The sequence below is a fragment of the Telmatherina bonti genome (assembly GCF_933228915.1).
Source record: "Telmatherina bonti genome assembly, chromosome: 1".
NCBI lineage: Eukaryota > Metazoa > Chordata > Actinopteri > Atheriniformes > Telmatherinidae > Telmatherina > Telmatherina bonti.
In genome coordinates, this window is record NC_136619.1 from 11,190,532 (window position 1) to 11,214,065 (window position 23,534).

Genomic DNA, 23,534 nt, shown 5'->3' on the forward strand with positions numbered 1-23,534 from the left:
TACGGCTAGGCTGAAGACTAATCTTTTTGATAGGTCCTACAGCTAGGGATGGTTAGCATCTCTTAGTTATGCTGCTGTAGGTTTAGATTGCTGAGGGACATTTGCTGATACACTGAGTTTCTTTCTCTCTCTCTTTATCTCTCTCTCTTATTCAGTGTTGCATCATTGACATGTATGTTTCCTGTTTCAGCAGGTCAGCCTGGCCAGTAGTAGTAGTTCCTGTTGTCTTTCTGTCCTCTTCCCCCCACACAGCAGAGGCAAATGGCTGCCTGTGGGACATTTGCTGATACACTGAGTTTCTTTCTCTCTCTCTTTATCTCTCTCTCTTATTCAGTGTTGCATCATTGACATGTATGTCTCCTGTTTCAGCAGGTCAGCCTGGCCAGTAGTAGTAGTTCCTGTTGTCTTTCTGTCCTCTTCCCCCCACACAGCAGAGGCAAATGGCTGCCTGTCATCGGTTCTGCCGGAGGTTTCCTTCCTGTTAAAAGGGAGCTTTTCCTTCCCACTGTTGCCAGTGTGCTTGCTCAAGATTGGAGATTGAGTTGGATCTGTTGGTTTCCTTATACAGGCTATTATGAATTGGCTTTCATTATGTTTTTTTTTTTTCTTGTCTGTAAAGCATCTTGAGATGGCATTGCCGTGATTTGATGTTATATAAATAAAGTTGAATAGAATTGAATTGAATTATTTTACTAATATTTAGGAGCTCTGTTTTTTACTTGTATATGTTGTTGTTTTTGTTTGTTTGTTTGTTTCCAATCTTTTATTTATGATAATTCTTGTAAAGGGACTTGTTGACTATTGGTCTATATTGCAACCCGTACATCTCGTGTTGGCTGTAATGCCGCATCCCGCCGCGTGGAGGCAGCAACGTGCAAGGAGCTTCTTTAACGTCCCGGAAACTGACAGACGAGGCGAGCAAAACATTTTCCACCGGCTTCTTCTCTTTGTCCATCCTCCTCCCAGCTGAAGCAACATCTACAGTCACATCATGGCCAATGTTGCCGATACAAAACTATACGACATTCTTGGAGTGTCTCCGTCCGCATCTGAAAACGAACTCAAGAAGGTAATGAAAGGGAGAAAAAACAGAATGAACTGACAACTTACGCCGCTTTTGTACTGAGTGTTACAAAATGTACGAAACAGCTTCGACCAGGAAATGCGTTGCTAAGCGCAGCTGGCTAACGTTAGCCGCTAACCAATTTAGCTAAACTTACAGTTTAAATACGTCTGGATGCTAACGTTAGCCACTAATCAATCCAGCTAAATTTACAGATTAAATTATGATAATGTAAACCGCTGAACAATCTAGCTAAACTTGCAGGTTAAATTATGCTAATGTTAGCCGCTAATCAATCCAGCTAAATTTACAGGTTAAATAGGTCTGGGTGCTAATGTTAGCCGCTAATCAATCCAGCTAAATTTACAGGTTAAATAGGTCTGGGTGCTAATGTTAGCCGCTAATCAATCCAGCTAAATTTACAGGTTAAATAGGTCTGGATGCTAATGTTAGCCGCTGATCAATCCAGCTAAACTTACAGGTTGCATCGTCAGGATGCTAATGTTAGCCGCTAATAAATCTAGCTAAACGTACAGGTTCAATTAGTCTGTATGCTAACGTTAGCCGCTAATCAATCTTGCTAAACTTACAGGTTAAATAGGTCTGTATGCCAACATGACACCTCTTTGCTGTTAAATATATTGAACATAATTTATGTATCTGAATCGGGTAATGATTAAATAGGAAGGTCTTTAGCAGCTAATGGCTAACTTAGCGCTATCTTATAACAAACTTGCCGCTGACCTCTCTTTAGCTTTAGCTCAGTTGCATTTCTCGCTTTAAGCTTGCTAGACACGTCAAAGGTTAAATGGAAATTAGTTTATTGGTCGTTTTTTAGCATTAAACACAATCCTGGCAACATTCCTCTGACATGTGGTCTGAATTAAATTAACTACAGATCCAGCATAGCATTTCCACGGATAGATACTGATGTTGATTATTAGCGACAATCGGGTAAAATATATTTCCTGGTTTTCTTTAAACGTGAATGTAATATAACTTAAAATGTAGTGTTTAAACCGCGGAATTAAAAATGTGTGGATAGTTTGCTTTAGATTAACTCATCATTGCTACCTAGCCTAAGTGTGACGAAGGCTGTTTCCGGTGTGAAATGATAAAATTATTGTTGTGCTGCCACGTTATTAGTTAATACAACTTAATTCGCTTTACATACCTTCATCTTGTGGGTCTTTTATATTTTTTTGTCTTTTTGAGAACTTTGTCACGCCATTCGACTGGAAGCAAGCTATGCTAATTAGCATAGCCTCTTTTTCTTTTCTTTTTTAACGTTAGCAATAAAATAGTCAGACATTTTGAGCTGTCCCCCTTTTAAGTTGGAAAAACATAAATTTAAGTAAAGTACACTTACAACTATAATGGTTGCCAAATCAAGGCCCTATCTTGTGATTAGACATTTTAAATAGGTTGTGACCGGCATGTGTGGTGTTTTGCCGGCTGTAGGATAGGGAGGCACATGTGATTGCGTAAACAGTAGGTAAGCTTCCCCCATGTTATTTGAGCTACGTAGTTTCTAGTAACTAGTGCTTGAAACACAGGAAATAAGGTGGAAAACTGCCGAATAAAGCTCCATCTTTTTGTTGCTCTTGCAGGCTTACCGGAAACTGGCTAAAGAATATCACCCAGACAAAAATCCAAATGCTGGGGACAAGGTAAGGATGAAATGAAAATCCCCTCTGGTTTACATTAAGCTTGTTTAAGCTTAAAGAGAGAGCTTAGGATAACATACAAAGGTCAAATTTCATTTTGTATTTATTGAATGTATCTTGTTTTTTTCACGGGAAATTTTATCGTTTGTAGTTATATTGGATTATCTTTCAAAATATGGTGAAGAGGGGAAAAATAAAAAAGATGACTAAATCCCCTTCATATATATATATATATATTGCAAATATATATATATATATATATATATATATATATATTATGAAAATGTGTAAGCAGGGCTCCTATCTTTTTAGAAACTATCTTCTACAAAAGCTTTATATTTGTGTTTGTGTTGTTATCAACACAATACATATTTAAGGGAAAAAAAACCAAAACATTGCCCCTATTTTAATAAGGTCAAAGTGTTTATCAGGGCACATTCACACTAGGATCATGCGGGGGATTCTGTTCGACTGGGCTGGGAATTCAGAACGATTTTATCCCTTCCTTTGGTTTGGTTTGCTTTCACTGCACTAAGTTGATATTCTATATTTTGCATGTTGAGTTTGTATACATTACTTTATCAACATATTTCAAGATTGTTAATCTTCTTGTACATTACACTTGTTTAGTGACCATGAAGGCATTTAATTCTACTGTTTTAAATGAACCAAAACAACCACAGTCCAAGCAGAAAATTCAGCTCACTGACTGCTGGGACCAGAAAAAGTGGAGCAATACCAAGTTGATGCAGTTTTGGGGTTTCTGTTTATAATTAGGTGTTTTAATCTGATGCAGTTTTTGTCCACGTTTAGCAGCAGGAGAGGCAGCAAGGTATCCAACGTGTTACACTTTGACGCACATCACCTCCTGTGTTTGGTTCACTGGATGGTGGATTTACTGTAAATACCAGACCCTGGTTTCCAAGGGGACCGGAGCTTGATTCTGTTCGTCTGCACCAGAGTGTGATATACGCATTTACACCACTTGGACAATACGATCTGTGGAAACAGACTAGCAGCGAGTTTACAGCGGTATGAATGCACATTAAACATTTAGCACCTGTTAAGGCCCCCCCACAGATCCAGCTGCTTGTTGAACTGGTCGTTTGTCTGGTCTGTTTGTAATGGGATCGTTCTGATTGGCTCCTCAGTGTAGCTGGAGAATAGACGTTTTCAACAAACAACAGCTCATTTGTTGCTCTTAACTGAGCTGAAAAGTTCTCAGCTGTACAACTGGACTTATCTACACGGTCTTTATGGTTTACCTTGATAAATGCTGGATCTAGACGGGTTTATGTGTACATGCTACATCCAAGCTGGTAGCTGGACTTTCTCCACGGCAGTCAGAGCAGTCTGACTTTTCTCAGTACTGAGACAGACTGAATGCTTTGTTTTCTGACAGAAAGTTGGCCTGACGCGGAGAGTCATTGCAAAATGCAGTCATGAGATCTGAAACATCACAAACCCCTGACTGGCTGACGACGCTAGAAGTAGATCTGTTGCCATCTTTACATCCCAAACTTTGTCCACAAAGTGAAGTGACAAAGCAAATAAGAAGCTCGATCATTAATGACTGAAATATGTTCAGTGTGTCTGACATAGCCTGTGTAAGAAGGCGATGAAATTGCATTAAAATGGTACACAATGCCTTTTTTTGTCACAGATTGCTTATGGGATATGTAAGTTTTTCAGCGTTGTATCACGGCTGTGGTCAGATACTCGGCTCATCCATCTTTTCCTACATCCTTAGGAATTTTTCCAGGCTTCTCGGAAAAAACCATCGAAGAACAGGATGGACTGTAGAATGATTTTCTTTATAATGCAACCATGAATAGATATCGTTCTTCATCCAGCTTTATCACACAAGATATCTTGAAGAAAATTGTATCTCCATTTTAAGAGGAAAGAATCCTGACATCTGTAACACAAAGGGACGTGAGGCTTTCGTCAACGCAGTCACTGGATAAAAACGCTCAATAAATCGTTTTAGCTCTTCTGGGAAAAGTGAGCAGACCAGAGACATGAAGATAACATGAGCTTTACCCAGCTGACAGTAAGTTATTGACCTAAAGTTCAGAAATGATCGGTCTAAAGCAAATTTTAAACAAATATTGGACATGTGTGTTTATGGTTTTTTAAAGAAATTGGTTCAACCCATCGTCGGCTGCTCAGGGCCTTTTTCTGGCTGCAGCATGTTACTCTCTTTCTGATAGTTTCAGCTAAAGCTGATGCATACAGGAGGATAACAAGCTGCACGCTTTGATGTGCAGGAAAAACCACAGTTATTTACATTATGAAGTTTTTTTTCTGCAGAGCTAACAAAGAAATAGGTAACAAGGCAGAAGGTGACAGAGAAAATTGGCATTTTGTGCCGACTGTGAGGAAAACAAACATTGTTGCACTTTGCTTTAACACAGCCCTCCCAAAATGCAGTAATATTTTAATTAGCTGATAATGTAGCTTTTAATTTACTGGTGAGACCTGGTGGGTAGGGGGCTCCTCTCCTCTGTCATGCCCCCACACTGCAACGTTTCGTTTTGATAGCAACGGGAAAACAGCGTCTTCAGAGAAACAAGCCTGGAAAGGCAACAGTGAAAGAACAGAAACATTTTAATTAGGGACAAACAATGTGTCGCTCATAAGGTACAAAGTTTTTAAGCTCGTGTCTGTTGATGAAATGTGATACTGTTTGGGTTTTATTCATTGATGTATGTACCAGTATAGTTACTATTCTTCAGAATTTATCCTCTTTTTAGTTTTTAGGTCTTTATTTCTGGTTTATGTGGGATTTAGTGTCAAAGTCTCACCAGATTGTTGGTTTATTTCACAGATGAAGAAAGCTGGATCTTTTCCCTTCATATTAAAGTGGTATTAAAACATATTTTTGTCCAGAGTTGAGTCGAGACTTGGAGCGGCGCTCTGGTCGGCACCTCGTTTCATCATTAGCTGTGAAGGTTGAACCACTTGGAGATAACTGTAACTAATATTTTCCTCCTTTTTTCTTCTCAAAATACAGTTTAAAGAAATCAGCTTTGCCTACGAGGTTCTGACAAACCCAGAAAAGAAGGAGCTTTACGATCGTTATGGAGAGCAAGGCTTGCGGGAAGGAGGTGGGGGAGGTCCTGGGATGGACGACATCTTCTCCCATATTTTCGGTGGTGGGCTCTTCGGCTTCATGGGCGGACAAGGAAGTCGCTCCAGGAACGGAGGTCGAAGGCGAGGCGAGGACATGGTTCATCCACTCAAGTAAGTCCGAACTTCTAAAGTCAGACAGCTTCAGAGTTACTCGTTGGCTCGACTTTCACCATTTCATCTGTAAAACACCTCACTTCTCCTGTAGGGTGTCACTGGAGGACCTTTACAACGGAAAAACAACAAAACTACAACTTAGCAAGAATGTACTGTGTAGTACTTGTAATGGGTAAGTTGTTTAAGCAAGTGTAGAGCTGTTGGCTCTGCTGGATTATCTGGTGTTTAACGTTTCCATGTATTTTTTTATATAAATGCAGGCAGGGAGGCAAGACGGGTGCTGTACAGAAATGCACAGCGTGTAGAGGACGTGGCATGCGGATCATGATCAGACAGCTGGCCCCTGGGATGGTCCAACAGATGCAGTCTGTCTGTACCGACTGTAGTGGAGAGGGTGAGGACGATGAAGATGCTTTATGTTCATTAGCTGCAGTTTTTTTAAGCTTAAGTTTACCTGAAATTCCCTCCAACACCCCCCATATCGACGTCTTTTGTCTCTTACTCGCTGCAGGTGAGGTTATCAGCGAGAAGGACCGCTGTAAAAAGTGCGAGGGCAAAAAGGTTGTGAAGGAGGTGAAGATTTTGGAGGTACACGTGGACAAAGGCATGAAGCACGGCCAGAAAATAACTTTTGGAGGAGAAGCGGACCAAGCGCCCGGCGTTGAGCCTGGAGACATAGTTCTTGTTCTGCAGGAAAAAGAGCATGAGGTAGGTGAAGGAGTCCCCCCAATACTGCAGCCACATTCATCTACCGCCGTCTCTGGAACTCCTGAACGTGTTTTTCTGCCCTATATCATATCTTGTTGATTTTTGTAGATGAAAACAAAAAAAAGCTTTCTAACCTTTCAGTGCGCGTTGCTGATATGACAAACGAGTGGAGCTCCCTTACATTTCTATCACAGAGGGGGGAAGGACAGAGTTTTCTGGTGTTGTCATGCTGCGTACGTTGTGCCACAATCAGAAGGTTTTATATATTATTCATAGAAAGCTCACACTCGTCCATGTCCAGGTAATCCAGTTTGGACCAATGCAGCAGATAGCAGACTGCTTCAGCTTTCAGCCTTTTGACTGGTTGCGTTGTTGTGTTTAAGTGTGTGTGTGTAGTTAATCGCCTGCTCATTGTAGTAAACGGCCATGTGTGATGTGGGTGATGAGTGGATTCATTTTTCTTTCCTCGTTCCACTTCATGTTTGAACACGTGGCTGAATGCAAGTATCGTCCCAGAGGATTTACCTCTTTATGTCCCAGTATGTCGTAGGATGGTGGAAGAAACAGACAATCGTATAGATAACATGTTTTTAGTGCTAAACGTGTCTCGGTTCAGTAATCTGTTGTCTGACATGTTTCTGTTGGAGACTGGAAGATAAACGCAGTTTTAAAAACTTGTGTCACAGATTGATTATCGACCTGATAGTTCAGTTATCTTTCTGTCCAGACTTTCAGGAAGTAATGTGAGCTTGAGTCATGTGATGTGAGGGAAAAAGAGATGACTGGTTGATGCTGATTGATCTGATGAGAGGGTGAGCTCTGCAGGAGGCTGTAAGAAGTTTGTGTCACAGGTGAATAATTATTTTCTGCTTCATGTTTTACGCCTCACAGATGATCACTGACCTTAGATTAGTTCTGTCACGGGAAACTCTTCCAAAAGAATGTTTTTTATTTTATACTTGAAATATTCCTGATTTTAAAAAAAAAAAAAAAAACTTCTGTGTGTTTTTATTTAATTGCTTCTGATAAAAAAAAAAACCCAACTAACTAACCAAAAAGCTCCTCTTGCCTTTTGTTCGGTTACATGAGGGACAAATTCTGTAAATACTGGATTTGTTTTTGTGTGTGAAGGACTGAATGCAGCTCAGTTACACTCATTTATTCATTCATTCATTATTTTATTCATTCACTATGTCATTCATTATTTCATTCTTTCATTATGTCATTCTTTCATTTTCAATTGAATTTTCCTTTGGGGATTAATAAAGTATTTTTCTTTTCATTTCATGTATTTCCTCCATTAATTGTCTTTCAATGTGGAAAAAAAACAACAAAATGTTTCTCTGTTCCTGCGTTAAATGTGCCTCGATGTTTATTTGATATTCATTTTTATTTTATTTATATTGTATGATTTTTTTTTTTAAGGCCATTTTATTTAATTTACTTTGCTAAACAAACAAACAAACAAAAAAACGTTTCACATGAATGATTTCTCAACAAGCCTCCACTGGGGTTACTGGGTTAATCCACTTTTGCTTCCACACTGTGTATTGTGTGATAAAAAGTAGAAAGATTTCTAATCAGCTTTTGTCTCATTTTGTAGACATTCAGGCGAGAAGGCAACGATCTTTTCATGAACCATAAGATTGGGCTGGTGGAGGCGCTGTGCGGCTTCCAGTTCATGCTGAAGCACTTAGATGGAAGGCAAATCGTTGTAAAGTATCCTGCTGGGAAAGTCATTGAACCAGGTTTGTGCCGTTTTATTTTTTAACGCATTTCCAACAATCTTTGAGTCATTTTTCTGCAAATTGTTTTTCAGTCTAGAAAGTTTAGCTTTAATCCCAGTTCATAATTTTTCTGCCAGAGACATCATTTGTGCTTTCTGTATACGAAAGCCAATTTGGTTGGGTTTTCTTGTCAAAATGTCTGCAAAAAGTGCTCTCTGAGCGCACAAATGTGTTGTTAATGCACTCTGACCGCACACACACACACACACACACACAGCACAATCAGCTCTCTGCACCTACAATGCTCCACGGTCCTAAACATTGAGCCAAAATGCTCCAAAACGGCGGCAGTACGGGACTCCCTGATATAAGTTAACTTTACGTTGTTTGGTAAAATCTTGTGAATATTTTTCTCTCTGCAGGTTCGGTCCGGGTGGTGAGGGGAGAGGGAATGCCGCAGTACCGAAACCCTTTTGAGAAGGGAGATCTGTTCATCAAGTTTGATGTCCAGTTTCCAGACAACAACTGGATCAGCGCTGAGAAACTTGCGGTACGACTTACATGTTCAGTACAGAGGTCGCTGCATCAGATGCCAGTGGTTTTACCACGGCCCAGTTCTTCCAGCTGTCGGGGTTTTCTCCCAACATACCGGCTTCCTGCATGACTCAGCTTTTCAGCCTGCATTAGGTTCAGAGCCAGACCAGCGTTTTCTTATTTAAAACCACCTCAAACAAACAGAACTAACAAAGACAAGCTGGTGTGAATCCAGCCTCAGACTGGGACAGTTAATCGTTTCCCTTCTTCAGGGTTCCTGATGCAGAGTAGTTAAACTCCTGTTGGTTCATTCCCAGCACGCAGCTCAAGATGAACACTGGAAACTGGTAAAATAATATCATCATGACCTTAAGAGTAATGAAAAACAATTTTCCCCTTTGTCTGTGCAAAGATATACATTATAAGTTTAAATAAAAAACATTAACAAGACAGAGACTAATAAAACATTTGTTGAGGAAATTTAAGCGCAGTTTCAACATTTTGACTCATTTTATCATTTCATTTTTAGAGATCTACAAGTTACATAAATGTGTATCTGTGTGTGTGTGTGTGTAGAATTCCTACAAACTGAACCAGATCTATGAACATATAAAAGATGTGGCCCTGTTGTCTTATAGATATTTAAACATAGGAAGTGCTGCCTTGTGTGAGCCAGGGCTGTGACGATATAGTTTTGTCCCGATTCGATTCTGAATTTTTGGGTGCCAATTTAATTTAAATTGCGATTCTCACAATTCAATATTGCTGTTTTTTTTGTTGTTGATTTAAAAACTAAATAAATAAATATAATAAATATATAAAACATTTTCTCTTTTTTGCACATTATTTTTCTTGATTTCGATTAGGAAAAAACTCAGTAGCCAAACCATCATTCTGTTGCCATAATGCCCAAGAGGACATGTAAAAAGACCAATAAAAAAAAAAAAAACAATAAAAATGACCACCAAAAAAAATTATAATAGATTATTTGTATGTATTTGAAAAAAATATTTTTTTAACAAAAAAAATCTATTTAAAAAATTAAGCAAAAAAATCCAGATTTTCGATTTTTTTCGATTTGATTTCCCCACCCTCAGTGTGACCACATTTTGAATTGCAGTAAATGTCTAGACAAGTCACCCCGTGGGCCAGATCGGGACCCGCTTTGGTGTTGGTTTTACCCGCGAGCCATACGTTTGACACCTAATGAGAAGGACTAAGCTGCAACACGGAGGAATTTGTTTAATTCCTCGTGGATTAGACGTAGTCTGGGTTTAAATTTCCAGAACATTTCCTGAGTAGCATCAGCTCTCCACTCAGCACACAGTAACAAACAGAAACCTGATGTGTGTTTCCTCTGCAGGAGCTGGAGGACATGTTGCCCTCCCGGTCAGAGCCGCCCATCATCAGCGGCGATTCGGAGGAGGTCGACCTGCAGGACTATGACGTTAGCCAAAGCTCAACATCAGGCGGTCGCAGAGAGGCCTACAACGACAGCTCGGACGAGGAGAGCGGCCACCACGGGCCGGGAGTGCAGTGTGCCCACCAGTAATCTCCTATTCCCTAACACACATTTATGTATACACACATATGACCCAGATGAGGACAAAACGTAAAGGCTGCAGGTCGGTTCAGGCTGAGGAGCTCCAGTAGCTCCACAGACACCGATCCAGTTTGTCATATTAACTCCTGCACCTCCAATTGATTAATGTTGGTAACTTAAGTGCTTGAATCATTTAGATCCTTGTCTGAGGCGCTTACACCGAGGCAACCGGACTATTACACTGCACCTAAATTACACTTAGATACCCCAGACGTCAGGTAGCCGTCATATTTAAGGTTTATTCAAACAAATTGTTGCTAAAGCAGGACTAAGAACTCCTCCGACTGCCCCCCTCTTCTTGCTCTGTCACCCAGTCCTCTCATGTGATGGGAGCTTCAGATCAGATGGAGAAAGAAATGTTTGCAGAGTGTGCATTTTTGTTTTCATAGTATTTACAATAATTTAAATAAAACTAACCAGTGTCTCTGCTGAAGCAAAGAAGCTGAACAGTGTGACATAACCGATTCTTCATGGACTCATTAACTCAGCGCCATTTTTAGGGTTTCAGATTTTTACACTTTTTTTTTTTTCTGTAGGATTTTACTTTCTTCTTTAAATTTTAATTGAGCATTGGTTGTGTATATCATTAAAGTGGTCTGCTGTATTCTGAGCTGTGATTTTTTTTTTTTTTTTAAAGGAAATTGTTAGTGAAATAAAGAGGAAAAAAAAAAAAGCAAATTAAACTTCTATAGTCTGTATCTGTGCTGAGACCATGTGCATGTAAAAAGCTTTGGTTCCTGCACTTACCAAACATAAAATAAAGCCGCACTCTTCTTAAGAAATGTCTATGAAGTTGTTGAATAAATTGTTGCAATATCATGTTTTGTGTGTGACACTTGCTTTTTATTCAGGTTTTATTTGACCATATTAATTAAAAAACTAATATTTCCTGGTGAAGATAACAGGGATAGGTTATCTTATAGATGTTATCTTGATAACATCACCACATTGCAAAATGTGCTGATTAAAAATAATTGAGCCTAAAACTAAACCTTTGCGAACCCCATATTTGATTTCATAGATTCTCAAGACACAACAATATTACCCATCTAATCTATTTTATTTTATCTATCTAATCCATCTTATCTATCTTGAACCTAGAGATAATAAAACCTTAAGTGGAAGACATAAACGAACATCCTGACTCTGTTGGAGGATAATGCCCTGAAGTTTTGGAGAAACTTAATTATAACCATTACCAGAGAAGTATTTGATATTTCTTCATATCAAATGAAGCCTTCATAAATAAAAATGTACAGGTTGTTCATGCCATCAGCCAGTCATCCTCAACTCCAGAGGAAAAGCTGCAACATAGCTTCCCATTAGCAACATAGCTTCCCGCTTCGTCCCGCATTTCTATTACTTTTCACACAAAACGGGGCGCTGTCCCGCATTGTTACGACCAGGCTTTACTTTTGTGAAGGAAAAAACAACAAAAACCCTGGCTTTTACTAATCGTGTGTGACAAAATATTTGACGGCTGTCACGTCACACCGCCTGCTGATTTGATTGACACTCATGTCAATCAAACTTGTGCAGGGACTTAATGCACATCTAGGATGCACCAACTAACGAAAATAAACAGAAAAACAACTGATTATGGAGGACAGGGAGACGACCGCAGCGAAGAAGAAAAAGTTTTGTTACAACAAAGACTGGGAAGACATATATTCCTGGGTTAAACTCGTTCGAGGAGACTGTGAGGGTATTTTGTGATGTTTGTCAAAGTCATTTTTCCGTGTCACACGGTGGAGAATATGACGTGAAACGGCACCAAAAATCCGAGTCACAAAAAAGACGCGCTACTCAGAGGGAGGCCTCAAATTCTGTTTGATTCTTGATAACGTGACAGGAACAAGGGAATAAAATGCAAGCTTTTACTGTTTCCCTTTGTCAGAGAATTTAAATTTCAATTTAAAAAAAAAAAAAAAAAAAAAAAAAAAAATATATATATATATATATATATATATATATATATATATATATATATAATCGAATTGTTATGTTTGCATTGTAATTCTATCACCAAATAGCAGAATATAAAGGGGGTTTTTTTGTTGGTTTTTTTTAACTTTGTCATGAAAGAGTGGAATCACACATTGTCCCACATTTTCATCGTCTTTGTTCCACATTTGGTGAGAGAAGATCTCGTCACCTTACATTAGATGCTTTTTCATTTAATTATTGTCATTGTTGTATATCAGTTACACCTATTCTGATTACTTTTAATAAATTCCTTATACTGATATAATCATCATGATCCTTTGTTCGTCCGATATTTACCAGAAGTAAAGTGGAAAGACGTACTGATCAGTATGTCAGCAGCACCGGACTGTTTGTAAAGGTTATTTCCTCCTCTTAGTGCTCAGCGGCGCCGTGGCTTAGTTGGTTAAAGCGCCTGTCTAGTAAACAGGAGATCCTGGGTTCGAATCCCAGCGGTGCCTTTTAGTCTGACTCTGGCTTTTACCTTCTTTTATGGTGATTACCGACGTGTGTTAATGGTGGAGTCATGAGATATTATGTGATAAACTTTCTTAGTTGTACTTGTAACGGCATGTTTATAAATGTGGAAGGCTTATACTTACGTAATGTGAACAGTAATTTTTCAGTACTCTGACCACATTGAGGCGACAACAAAACCAAATCAGGGTTTGGGGAAGAAATAGTCTTTTTCCAAAGATGGACAGGTAGGTACTAGCCAGGAACATATATACTTTTTTCTTCTTCAATTTTAGGTGTGAAAATGAAAACGTGACACAAACCGGAAGTTTAAATTATTTTTCTCCAAAATACATCTTAGGATGGACGCACCCTGTGACCATTTTCAAAAGAATACATAAAAAAGATTTACCTATCTTTCTTTTGTTACAGGTTTATGACTAATAAAATTAATAGAATTTATTTAATGTAATTTCTCCAAGTTACTTTTGTTTTTCCTTTTTACCATTTCAGTTATTCAGTATTTATAAGCCTATACTTCATTGGCTAATTGTTGTTTTAATTGCTTTATTATTATTATTATTATTATTATTATTATTATCATTATTATTTTTATTATTATCATTGTAATCATTTTAATATTATTATTATTAATATTATTTATTACTTTTTTTTTTTTTTTTTTTACAAAGCTGTTATTTTGATTGACTCTTTCAGAACAGTCTTTTGTGATTAAACTTTAAATAAAACTTTATCATAAATCCAAAGTGTTTTTCTTTTCAATGAAACGCGATGACTTTCTGATCGAGGCTTTAATTTTGAAGAGGAAACCGGAAGTACTTTGGAGTGCTGCATCCACCTTGACCCTGTCGTCCAGACTGGTGCTTCTGCAAAGGACACAATGCATTCAAGCGCAGAGCCCTCGGTGTGTCGGGGCTGACAATAGATCCCGGATCTCTGCTGGATCCCGCACATGTCGCCCAAACGGTGGGAATCTCATGCGGGATAGGAGCGGAGCCCCTCCCGCAGGACCATGGGGCTGACGCAGCCGCTGCAGCTGCTGCTGCTCGGGCTGCTGTGGTTCCGCTGCGCTCCGCTCTGTGCAGGTAAGAAACAACAATGCATCCTCACAGCGGCTGTGTGAGAGAGGATCTCTGTTTGTATCCTCTGTCTTTCATCCCAACTCACACATAATGACACCCTGGCTCATCATCATTAACCGCAGATGTAAAATGCGCACATTTTGCGGAGCGTCTTGCTTATTTCACATCACTGGAGGTATTTCAAGATACAAATACTCTGCCATGACCACATCGCTGTTTACCTCAGCTTCTCTGAGAAACGTGCGGCTGACTCTGCATAGTGAGGACTTAAATTTCATTATTGTGATCAGATAAAACGAGAATCAATGATTGTGCGGAAGAACCTGCGGCTGCATTGATCTGTAGTGGGTAAATGATCAGGGTTAGTGTGGAAACATGGATGGTCTTTCACAAATGTGATGCTGCTATCAGCATTACATCACTGCCTCTGCAGCCAGTCAGTCCCCCTCTTCCTCCCTCCTCCTCCCTCCTCACCTTGTCCTGTTATTATGCACTGCACCTTATTGACATGAGCACAAAGGAGAAAGCTGCTAAAGCAACACAAACTCAGTTTATAGGTATGTGTGTGTGTGTGTGTGTGTGTCCTTGTTGGATCTGCTTTGTTTTTATAGGAAGATCTGAGTCGCTCACACACACATGCTGCATTGTTTCCCCATTTTCTGGCTCAGTGTGCAGGAAGCTGATGTTATTTATGATGACATCACCAGCCCATCTCTTTATTTCAGCACCTTCAGAGTCTCAGAGGATTACATTTTTGGTGTTGGAGAGTAAAAAAAAAAAGAAAATGGGAAGAGCTTAATGCTGCTGGACAGCTTTAATCCACCTGCTTTACCAGGTCACTTGTGAAATGAAACCTCAACAAAGATTTGAAGCAGTTTTACAGATTTTAAATGGTTGGATCTGCAATTTTTGTCCATTTTCTAAAAATAAAAACCCTTCCCAATAAAAGACTATTTCACTGTAACATATCAGCAGGTGGAACAGATGAAAACCACAACGCGTTCCTACAGAAACAGAAGATGTGTGCTGAGCTAGACGTGCCGAACTTGTCGATATCCATCACGGTGCTTTTAATGACCCACTCCAGCACTCTGCTGCTGACTTCACTGGTACATCAAGAAAGCCTGGATCACCCACACATTCACACACTGCAGAGTATGTGTATGTGTAATCATGGCTGGGCTTCTTCAGGCAGTGATGAGATGATTTAACACTTAATTGTTCTATATTCTTGTTATTAACATACAAACAAAATAAAATCCGTCCCATTTTTCTCACATTCGGATCATTTCAGTGACATTAAGTCTCATTTGGGTTTAGTATCTGCTTCCTTTTATTCCTGGAGCGTTTCTTGGCCACTTCACGTTGTGTTGTTCCCTGGAGCGATGCTGTGGAGGCAGCAGGAGACGCTGTTGCCTTGGCTGCCTGTTTACCTGCTGTTGCTTTTGTTTTAGCCTCCATGTGACGACTCTCAGCACTCCTTTGTCATTTATCTCATCTTGGCACAGTATTTATGGTTTTATTTGTGTTTGTAAATATAATAACAGATCTGAGTCAGTCTTTCCAGCTCCAATGCCTCCATGTTTTCTGTGTGTTTTCCTGCAGGCTGCAGTGAGCAGGTGGAGGTCCACACGGAGCGGAGGGGTGTGATCTACAGCCCCTCCTGGCCTTTAAACTACCCACCTGGGGTCAACTGCACATGGCGCATTCAGGGAAGTCAAGGAGAGGTTATCACCGTCAGGTAGAATCACCCCACCACGTCAGCACCACCAGTAACATGTACTGGTGCTTTATCTTTCCATCCACTGTAAATATAAAACTTACGTTCAGTTGCATCATTTGTTGTTGACTTAACTGGTGCTTTGTGATGAATCAGTGTGACGTAATGAGTTTGTGTTAGAATTGAGAGGGGCTGCACCAGTGGTGCACCCGTCTCACACCGGGAAGCTTTCTGGTTCCAGTCTTGGCTGGGGGAGGCTCAAGTGGTGGTCGTTCTGTGTGGGGTTTACATGTTCATCATCCAACGATAGGTTCATTGGTAAATTGTCCCTATTGGAGAGAATGTCCAGGGTGTACCCTGCATCTCGTCCAGTGATTGCTGGGATTGGCTCCAGCTTCCTGCGACTCTGGATTGGACTAATCGGTGAAGAAAATGGATGGATAGAGTTAATAGACAACATCAGCAAGTCAAGATGCTGTTGGATGAGAGAGTCTCAACCTTGTTGATCTCAGGATTATTCCAGCTTTTACTGGACAAAGTGATCCGGGGCCAGTCAGATATCATTACTGTCTTGGTTTAACTGATCTGACTCATAAATTATTAAAACAAAAGAAATTAAATCAACTTACATTTAACAAGCTCCATGTTGGATATATGACATGATACAAGGGGATCATCACAAGGCTTTTATTTATCATCTGTATCAACAATCAATGTGTTTAAGAAAAGCATAAATAGAACAATATTAAAGACTTGTGAAGAGTTAGCGGCATAATGTGAATTACCTTGAATAATTACATTGGTGTTACATTTTGAATATCTGTAAATGCTTTCAAAACTATTAAAAGGAAAGGAATGTAATGGCTAATTAATGCAAATTTTGGAACAACTGGATGTATGTGTATATTGTAAAATGTATTATAAGAATGGACATAGGATGATTATGACACTAAGGGGCAGATATCATAAGATTGTTCTTTCTGCTCCGTTTCATTTAAGCCATATCTAATTGGCAGTCTTATTTTGTATTTATTTTTTATGTTGTTTTGAATGAAATATAAAATAAAAAGAAAAATGAAAAGAAAATCTGTATGTGAACCTGGACAGACATGATGATCAGGCTGTTCCAGGTCAGGTTTATAAACACAAAAATACTAATTATTAGTTTTCTGTCTCCAAAAAATAAGAAAATTAGGGGAAAATATCAGAAATATTATCAAAAACAACAACAATAATAAGAATAGTGAGCAAAAATATAAAACAACACATGTACAATAATTAAATGGTTAAATTAAATAAACTGTAAATAAAAAGCACATAATAACTATAATTAAATTAGGAGTTCTGAGTCAGAGAAATAAACTTCATTGTATCTGTAGTTTTTCTATTGGTGTTTTTCTTCTTTGAAAGAAAACCACAAGCGACCGAACATCCAACAGTCGCTTGTGGGAACCAACAACCTGAGCTGCAGTTCATGCTTCAGTACTGGAAAGCCAGTTGGATCGTACTGGGAGTGAATGTTTTAGCCTTTAAGGGACGGTTGGGACCAATTCATCCTTTCATGTTTTTTTTTGTTTTTTTTTTATTTGTTCGTAAATCGGGCATGAGTTTCCAAGGATTTATAGTTTCTAAACTGATCTGCTGTGTCGACACTCACACCACACACCAGATAGGCAAAGATGTTGCCATGGAAACCCGACCACGGTAGTCCACATTGTTTTTCATGGTGATTTTCTGGAGTTGTACCATGGTCTAGGTGAATACCTGATTCTGATTGGTTACAGGGTGTTCGTTGGACGTGTTGGACTGTTCACACCTCCACGTCGTCCATTAATTTCTGATAATGGACACCTCGTCTGGCATTATCCCTTACATAACGTTCTAGGCCCTCATTGGTTAGTGTGTTCCTGTAAATCCCCTTTCCTTTCTGTGGCATGTTTTCTGCAGCAGCACTCTGTGTCCCAACTCGCTGTGAATGAATGGGATAAACTATTGTTTATATTTTGACTGATCCCAACATGTTAGAGGCAGGGAACAACCTGGACAGGTTGTCAGTCTATTCACAGGGGTTATTTCATTATCTATTTATTTTTAAACAAAGATATCTCAACATTTCACACACACTTGTGGGTTTCAAGCAGCTGCTTAGTTTGCTTGTGACTTTGGCTTCTTCTGATTGTTACATTTCCGTGAGGTTGTCGCCTAACGTGGTCAATCCTGTCTCTAGTTTCCGTAACTTTGACTTGGCCGAGTCGTGGAGATGCGTCGGAGACTGGCTCCTGATGACACCAACATGGAGCGGGGAATACAGGCTGTGTGGCCCCTTTCTGCCCCCACCCTTCATTTCCACCAGGGGGCGCATTTGGATTCACTTCCACTCTCAGGCCAACAGCTCTGGGCAAGCCCAGGGCTTCCGACTCTCCTACATCCGAGGTACGCAGGTGGAAAGTTTTGCTACTCTCTGACACACAACAATGCACTCTGTATTCATGGTTTATTTTTTTCTTTTCCCTGATGGACCACCCCCGAAGGCCACCTCGGTCAGAGCAGCTGTCAGTCAGACGAGTTCCTGTGTGGGAATGGGAAGTGTCTTCCTCGCTCCTGGAAGTGCAACGGTCAGGATGAATGCGGTGATGCTACAGATGAACGCGGCTGCTCCCCACCTCCCACCGACTTCCAGCCCGGTCTCTGCCCCATCGGGACCCTGCCGTGCACAGAGGCCCAGTCCACCCGCTGTCTGCCAGCTGCGCTGCGCTGCAACAGAGCCCGAGACTGCCCCGACGGAGCAGACGAGCTGGGCTGCCCCGACACCACCTGTGGCAAACATCTGGGGAACTTTTACGGCTCCTTTGCCTCTCCGGATTTTTTCCGCACTAACCGGAGCGCCGCTTCCGAGCTGAGGTGCTTCTGGTTGCTGGATACTCAGGACCCCAAGCCCATCGTGCTGCAGCTGGACCTGCAGCTGGGGCCCGGGGACTCTCTGCACATCTACGACGGCCTGCTGCAGCGGGCCGAACACCTTTTGCAGGTGTTGTCGCATCATAACAACAGACGGCCGGTGCTGCTGGAGTCCAGCCGAGGTCAGATGAGCGTGTTGTACGTGGCGCAGCCTCACAGCCCCGGACATGGCTTCAACGCCACATATCAGGTGATTTCAGAACCTATAGTTAAGAATCTCTGGGTCCTCAAGGGTTTTCAATGTTTCCCTGCTCCAACACACCTGATTCAAATTAAAATGGATGTAACAGGATATCAGATTCAGCACAGTGACTTTTTTTATTTTAATCAGGTGTGTTGGAACAGGGAAACATTGAAAACTTGCAGGGCTGCAGCCCTTGAAGGACAAGGTCCCCCAGCAGTGATCTAAAGATATTAAACCTGTATGAACAGTCTGCTTGGTCGAAACCATGATCAAGTCCTCCTCCTCCCACTCAGGTCAAAGGTTACTGTTTTCCCAGCGAGCGTCCCTGCGGCAGTGATCAGGGCTGCTACTCAGAACGCCAGCGCTGCGATGGCTACTGGCACTGCCCGTCCGGCCGCGACGAGGAGGCGTGCGCGATGTGTCCAGACGGGGAGTTCCCGTGTGAAGGTGGTACCGGAGCGTGTTACTCAGCATCCGAGCGTTGCAACAATCAGAAGAATTGCCCGGATGGGTCGGACGAGAAGAACTGCTACGACTGCCAGCCTGGAAACTTCCACTGTGGGACTAACCTGTGCATCTTTGAGACGTGGCGCTGCGACGGCCAGGAGGACTGTCTGGATGGGAGCGACGAGAGGGACTGCCTGGCTGCGGTGCCGAGGAAGGTGATCACAGCCGCCTTGATCGGTAGTCTGGTCTGCAGTCTCCTGCTGGTTATCGCTCTGGGCTGTGCCCTCAAACTCCACTCCCTCAGGAGCAGAGAGTACAGGTGACGACTCCTCCGAGTATCTGTGGCTAATAAGTTATTAGTCTAGCATAAGACACATTGCCTCAACCATTTCCCATCTCTGTTGGCAGAGCCTTTGAGACTCAGATGACTCGCATGGAGGCAGAGTTTGTTCAGAGAGAAGCTCCTCCTTCATATGGTCAGTTGATCGCCCAGGGTCTCATTCCTCCAGTGGAGGATTTCCCAGTATACAACCCGACCCAGGTAACACATTTCAGCACAGAGATGTACAGAAATGATGCAGAAGTGTTGAGCCACCCCTCATTTCTTGTATTTTTTTCCAAGCATTGGAACGCTTTGACGCCTTATTGATCAATAAGGCATCAAGGTTTTTGAGGGTATTTCAATGTTCTTCTTTGGCTGATTTTTCTCCTATAAAGAATAAAAAGGCACCGTTCTGAAGGACTGAACCAGTTTTATGTTTACACATTAGACAAATTTGCAAGGAACCAGTTTCAAATTGGATCTTGACTTTCAAGGAGCTTTTTACAAAACACACCATTTGTTCTCATTCATTTCAATCTTCCTACAAAAATAGTAAAAGATGACACAATATGACACACCTAAAATAGTATGTTTTAAAATCTTCTTTAAAAACAGACTTAGCGGGCAAGTGGATGATGAAAGAAGATGTTGTAGACTTTAAAACAATCTGCAGCAGATTATCTGAAAGTGATGTCCTTAAAGTAGCACTTTGAAACTTTATGTTAAAAATATGTTTCTGACTCATTTGATGGCACAGAGATTTATTGTGCACATTGCTTGAGCTGTCATTGCCGAGCAGCATGAGAAACCACAGATCACAACTTATCTTACCACCTCAAAGCATTATGTTTCAGCTGAGTTTTGCTTTAATAATAATTATAATAATTATATTATTCATACATTTTACTTCTGGAAACCTCTCATGACACAAAAGATCACCTTAGAGGAAAAGAATAAAATACAATCAGTTAAAATACATTTATACATCATATCACATGCCAGAAACTGGATATCAACACACTGACTTGTTTTATAATGCAACCATGACTGATGGGCTTTTCAACTGAGCTGGTTCCAGCGCTGGTTTGGAGCCAAAGCCAGACTTCGCACCAATTCGGTGCTTTTCGACTGCTTAAGCACGAGCTCTTGGTTCTCAAAACCGGTTCTATTCTGGCACCAACTCTTTGCTGGGCCAAAGTTAAGAACCGCTTCACGTTGTGTGCATCAGGAGCTGGGGGCGAGGTTACCTGGTGGGGGTTACCTGGCAAAATAAGAGCATCGAAACATGGACCAACATCTACATCAAGCTAAAAAATTATAGCTAAAAGCAAGCAGAATTGATCCGAGGAGATCATCCAGTGTTTTCTAGCTCTGTGGTAACCTGTCGAAGTACAGCAAAAATTGGACGGGTCAAATTGGACAAAATCTGTCCTTTCAGCTGACCAGTCTCCTCTTCTCTGAAATGGTTGTTATGGAAGGATGGCTGTCAAAAAGCCATTCCTAATGAGGAGAAACATGAAGAAAACATGGAGAAAAGGCTGAGGGCAGATGACAAGAACTGGACTGAAAATCAGTGGCTGCACGTATATAAATTTGAAGTAGGTACCAGTCGTGCAATCATTGCTGAACCTGAGGTCACTGGATCTACTTGCAGATAAAAACATGTTTGGAAGGATTTTGACCACTAATGGCCACCATCCATTCACAACCATTCATTTGAAGTAAATTCTATGTCTCTCTTTACCGCTAGATGTCAGTAATTCTTACACACTGTACCTTTACATTTATTACAGTTGTACAAAATGAGTTTATTTCTCATATAACAGGATTTGTGTTTGCTTATGTTGCAGTAAATGTCTCCATGTATTTGGCAGTATTTCAAGAAATGAGGGATGGTTCCAGTCTTTTCCACTTGGATGAAACTCTAAAAACGCAACAATGACATCAAAACATGGCTGATTGTTTCTTTGTCCTTCAGGCCTCCGTGTTACAGAACCTTCGACTGGCAATGCGCAGGCAGATCAGGCGTCACTCAACTCGCCGCTCCAACACTTCTGCCTCTCGACGGCGTTTCGGGCATCTCTGGAATCGTCTGTTCCACAGAGGAAGCCGAGCCAGAGGCCACGTTCCACTACTGGACACCCCTGGACCCACACAGGTCACACTGGGGCTCCACAGCTACCAAACTGTGGGCGATCCAGGGCCCCAGGGCAGGGCCATGTCAGAGGCCGGACTCGGGGATCAGGTTGATGAAGGAGGTTTGCCAAGCTCGTCTGGGGTGGATCTGGAACCCGAGACGCCGGAGAGCCCGGCATCGCCTCTCTCTTTTCACTCAGTTGACAGTCCAGATGAGGAAGAACTGTCACCTGTTAGCAGTGCAAGGACTCCACAATCTGGGCCCTCCACACCTTGCCCGAGTGACTCTTCAGCCCACAACAGACTTCCTCCCACCACGCAGTTAGCATCTGTACGCCCCATCCACCGCCGACCATCTAGAAAATTAGTTTTGGAGCTTGCAGTTAATCTAAAAGGTGTTTCCTTGAGACATTACTCACCCTTGGGACCCTTGTCCCCGGTCTCACCACCTGTGTTGCCCAGCAGCTCCCAAATACAATCAGCCCAGCTTCACCTGCAGGGTTCAGAGGCCACTTCACCCACTGGGTCTTCTGTGAAAGCAGAGGACGGTGACAGCCACTTCGCTGTGGATTTGCCAAGCAGGGAAATACCAGACAAGGATGAGAGAAAGAGAGAAGGAAAGAGCAGACATGCCAGGTTCAGAAAAGCTCTCAGTGAGGAGGGAGGCGACTCAGGGAGGGAGGTACCATGCTGAAAAGCTTGGCAGGATATTCCTTTCTTTGCTAAGACCGGGCATCTGCTCAGATAAAGTGTCCTTGAATTGTGTCTGCACCACACTTAGGAGAAACTGAGCCTTTCCCCTCCGCGGCAGGAGACAAAGTATCTGTAGAATATTACACAATTTAATATTCTGAATACCTAAAATGTGCAGTCGCACAAAATGATGCAAATGCAGTCTTTTCCTGAGATGAAGAAAACCAGCATTCCTTGTAGTCTTATTGTGAATCTCTGAAGAGCTTCGTGTTGATTGCCATGATGAAATAAATCAAGAAAGCCCAGATTCAGTTCTTGTAAATTGGACTGTTCCAAAAAAAAACAAAAAGAAAAAAACAAAAACAAAATCAACCAAGTCTCGGCCACAATCACCAAAACAACAGCTTTTTGTGTCATAACCCAGAGCTATTACACGCCGCTTTATACTGTGAGCCGTAAAAGCCTATAGAGGGAACTCTGTTCTTTCCACTCTAATGTATGAGTTGATATTAATATTGTATAATGTTTTTAGTATATCTTGGCTGTCTGCCTAATTTCACAATGAATGGAGATCATTTATATTTTTATTGGCATGGCTAAACCAACTAATTCTTATCTTTAACTTTTAACTTTAATTTTAAGAGTTCATAAAATTGCCTGCTGTACATATCAGGACTTGGAAAATGTAAAGCTACTTTCAGCTACTTAATTGGCTAAATGACTGGTTGAAGGTAGTGGGAAGGCTAGTTGTGTCCACCTGTCTACAGGCTTTGTGATAAATTAACTGGTTAATCTGTGTGCTAGGCTAAGATAAAGTAAGCACACAGACTAGACAAGACAGTGTTGAGCTAAGCTAATTAGATTAGCTTGGCTAAACTTATCAGTTTTGCAAAGCTACATAAGTTAGCCTAAGACTGAGCCAGTGCCCAAGTCTTGAATTATTCAGCTAGATCCATTTGTATGTGCTAAAATTACTAGCCA

At 41.1% G+C, this 23,534-nt stretch overlaps 2 protein-coding genes across 2 annotated transcripts; both read left to right on the forward strand.

Moving 5' to 3' along the window:
• Nucleotides 1-933: 933 nt before the first annotated feature.
• Nucleotides 934-11,370, forward strand: dnaja2a (DnaJ heat shock protein family (Hsp40) member A2a). Its single transcript, XM_079244035.1, has 9 exons — nucleotides 934-1,069; nucleotides 2,674-2,733; nucleotides 5,747-5,976; nucleotides 6,071-6,151; nucleotides 6,240-6,373; nucleotides 6,491-6,687; nucleotides 8,291-8,435; nucleotides 8,837-8,964; nucleotides 10,312-11,370. Exons 1-9 carry the CDS (start codon nucleotides 992-994, stop codon nucleotides 10,498-10,500), a joined length of 1,242 nt encoding a protein of 413 aa, XP_079100161.1. The 5' UTR covers nucleotides 934-991; the 3' UTR covers nucleotides 10,501-11,370.
• Nucleotides 11,371-14,023: 2,653 nt separating this feature from the next.
• lrp3 (low density lipoprotein receptor-related protein 3) lies at nucleotides 14,024-22,689 on the forward strand (the record flags this gene model as incomplete). The annotated part of the gene is made up of 8 exons (XM_079256766.1): nucleotides 14,024-14,096; nucleotides 15,699-15,834; nucleotides 18,041-18,246; nucleotides 18,345-18,961; nucleotides 19,249-19,721; nucleotides 19,811-19,943; nucleotides 21,703-22,542; nucleotides 22,642-22,689. The coding sequence occupies 8 exons, from the start codon at nucleotides 14,024-14,026 to the stop codon at nucleotides 22,687-22,689; spliced, it is 2,526 nt and encodes an 841-aa protein (XP_079112892.1).
• Nucleotides 22,690-23,534: the final 845 nt, after the last annotated feature.